Consider the following 10,503-nt stretch of genomic DNA (forward strand, 5'->3'; position numbering starts at 1 on the left):
TTGGGGCACATACAAATTATGATGAATTTCAGGCTGTGTATTTATTATCCAACAGGTGATAACTGGTAGTTAATATTTCGTCATCGCTCCTTTGTTTTCAGCAGCTAATCAAGTATTAAAATGAGGCTGATCAGACAAGTTTTCTGGGATGGGAGATAATTTTTTCCCCTCCTTCTTAAGAGGAAAACTCACTCCACTTTATTGCCACTAACCATTAAACAATTCATCCCGGTTGCCTGTTTAACAGTTGCCTAGGTAACCGTTAAACAATTCTTCCTGGACAATAAATCTGGTCAAAGTGAAATTTCCCAGCAACAGCCACGGTGCTTACTATCACTAAGTAGCATTTTATGATCAGAATATTTATTATACATATATATAGTTTTGAGATTTTAAATGTTTTTACGTATTCTTATGGCTTACTATGTGGCTTTAGACTTCAGCACATTTTGAAGGCCGCCTTCATAATTTGAAGACATGTGAAGAAGACCTTTACCCAAACTATGACATTTTGCACTAGAAATGGTAAGTTAGACAATGCCATAAAACAAAATTGCAATAAATAAAGCATTTTCAGTATCAGTATGTGGGAGCATTCCCTCAGTCAGGTGGAGAATACCTAAAGTCGGCTCGGACCCAAACAACTCTTTACAATGTAGAATAGATTATGGACAAAACAATGTTGTTGGCATCTGAATCAAATCTTGTAATGCAAGTGCACCTTGGACTGTCTGCAAGCAATAAAAGAGACTTGTGCTACTGGGCAACTTTCCTAAGAGGAATTTTTTTATATTCCAATTACAACTTGCAGAAAAGCCTCCCATTGAGTTTTGTAAGAGACAAATATTTGCAAAAATCTTCATTCTGATTTGTGGTTTGTCTGGTGGGCTGTCTATGCTCACTATAGCACTTATGTGTTGTTAGGGCTGGTTAATATTTCTCTTTTGATCAGGTCTCAAGTGAAAAACGGTGATGTACAGAGATAAGCGACTCGTACCAGAAAGAAACAGGACGTGCGTCAATATGTGGATTTACAATCAGGCGTGTCTTTTTGGAGGATGCATAAAGGGAAGGCTTCTGCCGCCACTGTACAACTCTGAGCGGCTGATGCAAAACTGTATGCGCTAGATTTTCTAATTCTTTGCCGGGGGGGAAACTCCTGAGGAGCGAATGAAGAAACAAATTTTGCTCTTGTTCACATTTCGAGGACTGGTAAGCAAAGGGAAAAAAGGAAAAAAGAGAAAATGGCCAATTTTGTTTTACGGTCAGCTGAACCAAAGGATGTATCTGATATCTTGCGACTCATAAAGGTAAGGCACTTTGTCCGCTTTCTCAACAAGTTCTTTCTGCTTCAAATTTAAATTCCGCTCATATCTTTATGCATTGTAGGAACTTGCTAAATTTGAAGAGATGGAGGAGAAGGTGATGCTCACTGAGAAAGGTGCTTTGCATTAACTTATTTATGCCAAAGTTTACCTATCCAAACAAGCAGTAACCTCTATTTGTAAATAAAACAATTTTTGCTATGGAGTCCTTGAACATTAGTATCATACTTTAATTTAGATCTGCTTGAGGATGGCTTTGGGGATCATCCATTCTACCATTGCTTGGTTGCAGAAGTCCCAAAAGATCAGACTACAGAAGGTAAAAAATAAAATAAAATCTTGCCTCATATTTTAAGATACTTTATAAATAAAGCCTTTAACTTCTAGTGTCTTTTATCAAGGATTTTCTGTGATTGGCTTTGCAATGTACTACTTCACATACGACCCGTGGATTGGAAAGCTTCTCTATTTGGAAGATTTCTATGTAATGCAGGAGTTTCGAGGTAAGATTGCTGAATAGTTCAGCTGTGGTCCAAAATGTAATAATTTACAGCAGTGTTGCAACATTGGCAAAAAAAAAACTGTTGTAATTGCTCTGCCTGTTTAATGTTTCACCAGGCTTTGGCATTGGTTCACAAATCCTGAAGGTGCTGAGTAAGGTACAGACACTTTATGTGTAATTGCAACTTATCTGGTCACACATTCACGTTGATTTCAGGTGTAGTAGGTGCTGCTCGTCTGCTTGTTTTTTAACGTCCATTTTTCTGAAATATCTTTCCTTCAGATTGCTGTAAAGACCCGCTGTAGCAGTATGCATTTCATTGTAGCAGAAAACAACAAGCAGTCTATCGAGTACTACAAGAGAAGGGGCGCCGCTGACCTGTCCTTGGAGGAGGGCTGGCGACTCTTTGAGATCCAAAAGAAGGACCTGGTGAAGATGACTGCAAAATAAAACATACTGATCACTTATAAAGAATTTGGGGGGTGGAGGATGTTTTTGGGCCAATTTTAATATTTCTGTGTCTTTGATTTTTACCTGATTTTGCAACATTTACCTCATTCATATTGTAAATTAAGCAGATTAACGCTTATTGACAAACTGCTTACTAGTAAAAAAAAAACATTTTACGACTTTATGAAGACAAATTACTCAGTCTTTGAAGTTATATTCTTACGATTTATGAACACAATAAGTCCATAGAAAGTAACCTATGCATTAAAATTTGCAATATCGGTAAGCAGTAATGAACATCTTTGTTATTTTAATATGCAATGTTAACAGTTATCTTGTAAATGAAATCTGGAATGGAGGTTTTTGGTTTCATTAATAAGAAATGAGTGATATTGTAAAATGTAACAGTAAATGTGATGTTTTGAAAATGGTAATGAATAAAATATGAAAATCTAAGTGCATAATTTACTATTGTCAGAAATAAGTGTAAATTAAATATACTTTAGGAGAGAAACAACCACCACCACACCAGCAAACTTTGTCAGTTTAAACTTTGTTCATAACAGATTTTAAATAATAAAAATGTTACATTCTCAAACATATGAAGCGCCATATTTTTTTTTAAACCAGATAGTGTATTTACTTGGCTGATGACTTCTGCTTTATTTTAATTTATCTTTGCCATTAATCTTCAGAAATCTTGAATCAAATAAACATTTAACAAAGCAAAGTGTATGTTTGTAAATCAGGTGCTATAGTGACTTTGTCCCTTCATTGTATTATACTTTTGCAGCTTTGTCCATTTCATAAAAAAACTCTTTCAGGAAAGAAAAAGAGCAATACACAACATGACATTTTGTACTGAACACGTGTCAATTTCTACTCACCAGGGAGACATTTTGAACCTACTTTGACAACTAGTAACTAATGAGTAGTTACACAGGACAGCACATAGCAGAACATTTAAAAAATAAACTTATCGGTTAGATGATCAAGTTTTCTATTGCTTTAATTTATTTGCAATCAATGGAAAGTTGGTGCCCCCTGCTTGCTGGTTAGAAATATTTTATAATTTTTGCTTTCAGAGATGCGCTTCATTTTATTCCATCCTATAATTTTTTTCTGAGTCGTTCAGTTTGATGGGTTGGTGGATGGCAAAAGTAGGAGATTGTTCAGGTGCCCCTGGTTTGATCATAGGTTCAAAATCTGTCATAAGAGTCTACTGGTCTGTCATGTGATACTAATCCATGGAAAGGATGTAACAGAGCAGTGGTGGGAAGTAACGAAGTACAAGTACTTCGTTACTGTACTTAAGTACAATTTTCTTGTATCTGTACTTTACTTAAGTAGATTTAATAATGAATACTTTCTACTTTTACTCCACTACATTTTACAGTAAGTATCTGTACTTTCTACTTCACTACATTTCTACAAAAGTGTCGCGTTACTCGTTACATCCAAGTCGCATTGTGCTTTTCTCCGTTAAAATGTGAAGTTCAGGGACTTAAGATGGCGCCGTAAAATCCGAGCAATAACGTGACTTAGTGTCTGTTGTCACCCATCGCCTCCCCCTTTACTCGCACGCGGAGCTCCAGACATGCGCAGTGGTTTCCTCTGAGCGGGAGAAGATGTCTGTCTAATCGTCAGTAATATAATAGCGCTGCATAAATTGATATGGCGACATGTAAAATCAGCAGCGCTTTGCTTTCACAGACGGTGGGGACTTCGTCCAACTTTTAGCGTCACTTGGAAGGAAAGCTTAAAGAAAGGTAAGCTCCGTGTTAGCTAGCTGTACTGAGACACATGTTGCATCTGCGATGAAAAAAGTTGTCACTCATGCGCTGAATTATTGTGTGGAGGTGTTGTCTGAGGTGTCGCAAATATGGGACAACGCTGTGACCAAAGTCTGCATTGACATTCAGAAACGATCCGATTCTTCTGGACGGATCTTTACTGATTAAATTCATTTCAGCTCTAAGTATTTAATATCTAGTTTTTTTTATGAGAATGTGGATCTTTCAGATCAATTTGAGAAGCAATTTTGATAGGTAAAAGTACTTTATTTGTGTCACGTAGCGGTGCTGGTCTTGACTTGGTCTTGGGTAGGTGGTCTTAACTACAACTCTGCTACTTGCTCCTTGGTTGCCTGTCCTCTCCCACCCACCTTCTTTCCATCCCCTTTCTTTTGTATTTTTTTTTTAAATAAATGCCACTAGTGGCAAAAAAAAAGTGAAGTTCATGTTATGTTTGGACAGGAGACAAGATGTTTCCATCCCTGAAATTATGATGCATAGAATCACATATCTAAGTCTAAACTATGTTGCAGAGTAAACACAATGAAAACATGCTTTATCTGTGGCATTGTTCATTAAAATGGCACATTTCTAATGTATTAAAATTAAATACAATCGGTACACTTAATGATATTAGCGATTAGGTAATCCATTCAGCAAGTACTTYTACTTTTAATGCTTAAGTATTTTTAAAAGCCAGTACTTTTTTTTTACTTAAGTACAAATGTTAATGTGGTAGTTTTACTTTTAGTTGAGTACATTTTTTGTCTGTGTATTTGTACTTTTACTTAAGTAATTTTTTTTGAGTACTTTCTCCGCCACTGTAACAGAGACAGATGGAGCTTAAATCAACTGAGGCAAATGAAAAAGAGCACATACCTATATAGATTGACTCGGCCAAAGGGATGCATGTCAAAACTATAAAATGTTGCAATACTGTTTCAAAATGTTTCTCATTATTGTAGATCAAAGAAAGCTTGGTATTTACTGAATTGGTACTTTTTAAAATAAGTTTTAAGAACAACCATCTCAAAGCATATGTCTATATTACAATGGCCCAGTCAAAGTCTAGACCTAGATCCAAATGAAAATTTGTGACCAGACTTGAAAAGGAACAATAAGCAGGCCTTTTTGCCTCTGGACATACAAAGCTTGTAGGGACATACCCCAAAATGTTTGCAGCAACGACAGTTGGTTCTGAACAACATTCAGGGGATTGTATACAGATATACGCTATACTTTCACTTTTTGAGGAGAAAAATAAAACCACTTGCCTTCACCTTTCTATGCTCTTTGGTTTCGTTCTGTTACTTCCCATAAAACATGTTTTTGAAAAAGTTCAAGGTGTGTGAGTACCCCAAGAAGATATTGTGAGAGATAGGTGCTTCTATTTAAAAGCTGTCAGTTGTAGTTTAAAAGTATATTTTTGTCTTAAAAAAAATGAAAACTAAAATGTAAATTAGGTGCCTTGTTTGCCCCACTGATGTTTGGTGAAAGTAGAATGGTTCTAGTCAAGTTACAGTCACTTTTGGTTTTATACTAAAGAAACACCACGCAAAGCTTTGTCACAATCCAGCAGACAGGTCTTCACATCATGGCCTTTTTGGTAGCTTTCGGGTGATTTCCACCTCAACTCTTCCGCATTTTCCTGCCGCTCTCGGGCTGTGACGTGTCGTGCTGACGGCGGCCTCGGAGCTGGAGAAGCGGGGGGCTGTAGCAGGACACTGTCTGGCTTCAGACGTCCTGCTTCGTTTTTCAGCGGTGTTCCAGAAACTACCCCCTCACCCCTCCTTCTCTGCTCGTTCGCGGCCCGCCCAAATCACACAAAATTCCCGACTGAATCCTGCCCGAGTCTGGGGGAACCAGGCGGCCTGGGAAGCCGTGGAGCGGACAGAGGCCATCCCTGCAGCATAAATCTGGTATGCGGCTTTCTTTTGCTCCCGGATCGCCTCTTACCTGAGCGATGTCTTCGTCTTTGTGCGTTTGTGGTTGTTTGAGTTTGTTTGCATTTTATATTTTAATTAAATTATTTAATGTAAACGCGAGGCCGCTCAGGGCTGGGCCTCTTCTTCCCGGGGCCCGGGCCTAATTGAGGCCGTGATCGGTAAAGCAGGCCTATGTTGTTAGCCAGCTAGCTAGTTAGCCATCCAGCTCACCGAAAGTTCAGTATCTGCACTCGCCATTTTTCGTTTTTGTCTTTGATAGATGAAGAGTTCTACAACTGTGGAGTAAAATTTACTTAAATTTAAGTATATTTAACACAACCTTTTCGTTAGTAAGTAATTTTATTCACGTTCAAGTTAGCATTCCTCAGACACAAGGCTAACAAAAATGGCGGACGCTTGTGTGTTGAACAGTGGTTGTAGAAAAGGTGTGTTTAGCACCTCACTTGCTAGCTGCAAACCTCTGCAGATATATATACCCGTGAACAATGAGCTCAACCCGATTTTCTTCAGGGTTTTTTGTTCTGCCATTGCACATGTATGTTGACGCTGTCAGCTATTTCTAAATCAGTTTTCTCTGTGGCAGTCGGACTTTGCATTTAAAATCAGTGTTAATGTTGTTCCATTGGTCAGTTGGGCACGGTGCATTTATTTATCTCAAAGGGCTACTAAGTGTTTGGTTTAGACTCGTGCACGAAACTAACAAAGTTAATCCAACCACTCGTGTGAGTTTAAATGCATAGTGTTGACATCTTTTAAAGCGGAGTGATGCCCTGTTGTGTTGCTCTCCACGCATCGTTGTCACCTTTTTTGCCCACCTAGAGGTGGGGGATGGTACATTCAGTAAAAATTGGCACCTCAATTACACCGTTTTTTGTTTTTTGTTTACATCTCTGCGTCTTCCTTCTTTGAGCAGATTTCTATCCCATGTGATCTCACCTTCTTCCCAGTGTTAAACATTACACTTCAGGCTTTGAGTGTCATCTTGGTGAAATTTACTTTGGGAAATAGAGTGAAGATTATTGTTTCATTTACTAGCTTACCTTTGCAACTGAAACGTGGTGTCTGTCTTATTAAACCCACTCTTCTAATTGTGTTATATGTTCAAAAACTGATTTGTAAGGAAATTTCACACATTGTTTCAATTTACTAATCTATATGGAAACCTTTATAATATATATTTTAATGTCAAAATATTTTTGACAAGTCTTAATTACTTATGCATTGATGTTGTTTTATTCGACATTGCCCTATTGCATGCCAACAATGCCAAAGTCTTAGTTACTCTTTTTTTATAAAAAAAAAAAAAAAAAAAAAAAAAAAAAAATCAACTCAGGAAAGCAGTGGAATATTATTTTTTGTTTCTTTTTACATTGTAAACACATAGGTGACAGATGAATGGTAAATGCTTGACATATTAAAATCACAAAGGACTTATCAGGTGCAAGATTTGATTGGCTTATTATATTGAATGCTCAGCATTTGTAGGCTGCAATCCAATAATTTAGTTTTAGGTCTAGGTGGCGTCTCTGTCTTTGATGCCTAATTTTGCTATAGTTGTCCAGACCAAAATCATGCAGACACAGGTTGCCCTGCTACCATTCATCTATAGTGATTTTTCTCAGATGCTCCTGAACCAATGTGGTTTTTAATCATGCTAAGCATTTAATCTGTTGAGAATGTTTAAAATGTCAGTGTTTTAATTTGCCCATGGTTTTAGTTTTTGCAGCATTTCATAGGTTAGATACAAATATAAACATGTACCAGTATTTTTATGTGAACACCCTGTTGATTTAAAATGGCAATAAAAGCTTATTATATAAACTGATAATAACTGATAAAAAATGAATGATCTTTTGTTTCTAATACCCTATTAACAGGACGGCTAATTGAACAGTTTGTGTTGTAAACTGGATTGTATTAAGTTCTCAAACATGTTTCAGCTAAAATAAAAAAGAACATGTCTTCGTCCCACTGGGTTTTGATATTTTATTTTCATGATGGCCAGTTGGTTGTATTGTGGTATTTTTACATTAGGGTCTTGTGTTAAAACATAACTTGTGTAGTAAATGAATAATCTCCTAGTATCTGGTAGAGTAAGTTAGGTTTCCATTTACATTTGCTGAAATAAATATTTTGGAGTGAAACAGCATTCGAATGCTGACCGTCACTGAACCTCAGGGAGCTTTAGTGAGATACTAATCTTGCTTCATCATATGAGCTCCAGGGGGTTTGTGTGAAAAGAGCTCTGGCCAAACCCCCAACAGTGGTAAACAATGATCTGATTATTTCTGTAAATTGAATTAATAAATCTCTCTTAAAACATGTCCTGTCCTGCAGTGGAGCATTACAGCTTAGAGAAAAAAGGGAAGCGAGCCGGGGTAAAAAGTTAAAAACGATGGAGAGATTAGCACAGAATAGAGGAAGGAAGGAGGATAGATGGTAAACATGAGGAATCTGTTTCCACGTCTGTGGGAAGAAGAAAAAAAAAAACACCTAGGCTGAATCTACTGCAGGAATTGCACAAAAAGTCATAATGTCTCATAAAATATTAGATTGCCAATATGTTATAGTTATCAGTATCTTAATCGACAACAAACCTGATTATATTTATTGTTTGCAAAATAAATCAAACCAATTATTGATGGTTATGCAGATGTAGGATGAGGATTCTGCTTTACATTTTACCTCGTCAAGTATGTAAAGTTTTCCTTTCCTGTTGTGCATGGAGAAAAAAATACTTGATACAGAAGTTCACACACACTAGTCACATTAAAATCTGTCAAATGGGTTCAGTTGACCTTGGATGCATGCACAAAGTTTTTTTCCTGTTCAATTTCTTTACTTTTTAACTGTAACACATCATTCTAAACTTAATATAATGAAAACTTTTGGTTTTACGATGGGTTTTACTCGTATATTTTGATCATTTGGGTGACTCATTTACAATGCCACTGAGATGCAAAAAGACTTTAGGGCATATAGATTTTCTTAAGGCACTCCTAATACAGTGTGATAATTATTTGTTGACTTTTTGTTGGGGTTTTTTGCACATGAATTGCTCTTCTGCACATATTTTTCGAGCTGCATTTTAACTACTGCATGTTCTGCTTTCAGCTCCTCAGTAACAAATGCAGGACGAGGACAATGGATGAGGATGTCACAAGGCTTGCAATACATGCTGAAGAGCCTAAAATAATAATACACGGATCGGGTAATTAGACATGTTTATTTGTTTTTTTATATATATATATCTGACTAAAAGTACTTTAGGAATGTTGTTTCTATTTGGAGGATGTACATATCCATTTTGACTTGTAGCCTCAAACTTGTATAAGAAGGTGGAGTCTTTGGTGTTATCCTGTTAAATGATTATCTTCTTGCAGATGACGGTGGTGCCGGTGGGCAGGAGTTTGTTGTGGAGCTTCAAGAGACTGTCTTGGTATCAGAAGGTGAGGGTGAAGATATGGCAGTTCACAGATTTGCCCCAGAAGAGCTTGTCATCCAGGATGCAGTCGAAGACGTAGTTTCTGAGTATGTGCATGGAGATGAAGATGAAGATGTTGCTGTAGAAACCTGTGTGATGGCTCTAGAGGGCGAAGAGGAAGGCGTTGCCATGGGAGACATCCCGGAAGATGGGCTGGACCCAGAGCAGCAGGATGACGACCAAGATGGCTGTGGAGATTATCTGATGATATCCTGTAAGTTTGCTGCTCTGCTTTGCCTTTATTAGAGATTCTGATTTTTGTTTTGAGATTTGATCAATCCCCACTTAAGTTATTTATTTATTCATTGATTCATAAATTAAACTTTAATAATGACCATAAAAATCAGTTCAAGGTTCCTTGAACTGTTTTAATTTACAAGATATCAAGAAATTACAAACTTAATCCCATTTACACATTAAAGCATGTTTTCCCAACCTTTATCTGTTTTTTTTTTTTAAACTCGAAACAAGAGCTTGGTGTTTTGTTGAAGGCTGAAAAACATTTTCATTTCTGAAACACAAAGAAAATACCTGTTTCAGTATTTGACCCTCTTCTTGCATATTGTCAGTGGAAAGTTGTCTGATTCTAATCGCTGGTGGGTTTTTTGGTGTAACATGTAATATCTATACTACATTAATGTTTTATGTATCTATGTACCTAGTGGACGAAGCTGGAAAAATGGTCTCTGAGGATGGAACTGAGGTAACTGTGGAAGGGGCCGTGGAGGACCAAGAAGTGGAGAAGGACGAAGATGGACAAGAGGTGATAAAAGTGTACATCTTCAAGGCGGATTCAGGAGAGGACGACATGGGTAGGAACTTGTTTTTTTTCTGTCTGAGCAATATTTGGAACAAAAAAAACAGTTATTTCCATCATACAAAACTAGCAAATGCAATATACCTTTCTGCAGGAGAATCTGTTGACATCAGTGATGGAGATGCAGAGAGTGTCGCACTAACAGAGTCTACAGGCCAAACACTCAGAGAGAAGATGGTTTACATG

General features: G+C 37.2%; 2 protein-coding genes across 2 annotated transcripts in view; both read left to right on the forward strand.

Moving 5' to 3' along the window:
• Positions 1-912: 912 nt before the first annotated feature.
• LOC103475420 (diamine acetyltransferase 1-like) lies at positions 913-2,733 on the forward strand. The gene is made up of 6 exons (XM_008427013.2): positions 913-1,310; positions 1,390-1,441; positions 1,564-1,644; positions 1,727-1,828; positions 1,944-1,984; positions 2,110-2,733. The coding sequence occupies exons 1-6, from the start codon at positions 1,245-1,247 to the stop codon at positions 2,275-2,277; spliced, it is 510 nt and encodes a 169-aa protein (XP_008425235.1). The 5' UTR covers positions 913-1,244; the 3' UTR covers positions 2,278-2,733.
• A 2,914-nt stretch (positions 2,734-5,647) lies between these two features.
• LOC103475678 (zinc finger Y-chromosomal protein 1) overlaps positions 5,648-10,503 on the forward strand; it is a 50,720-nt gene continuing 45,864 nt past the window's right edge. Inside the window, exons 1-5 of the mRNA XM_008427486.2 lie at positions 5,648-5,989; positions 9,131-9,227; positions 9,400-9,714; positions 10,163-10,312; positions 10,412-10,500. Of these exons, the coding sequence (XP_008425708.1) occupies positions 9,161-9,227; positions 9,400-9,714; positions 10,163-10,312; positions 10,412-10,500 (621 nt within the window). The 5' untranslated portion in view covers positions 5,648-5,989; positions 9,131-9,160. The remainder of the gene's footprint in view (positions 5,990-9,130; positions 9,228-9,399; positions 9,715-10,162; positions 10,313-10,411; positions 10,501-10,503) is intronic.

The sequence above is a fragment of the Poecilia reticulata genome, linkage group LG14, assembly GCF_000633615.1.
Source record: "Poecilia reticulata strain Guanapo linkage group LG14, Guppy_female_1.0+MT, whole genome shotgun sequence".
Lineage (NCBI taxonomy): Eukaryota > Metazoa > Chordata > Actinopteri > Cyprinodontiformes > Poeciliidae > Poecilia > Poecilia reticulata.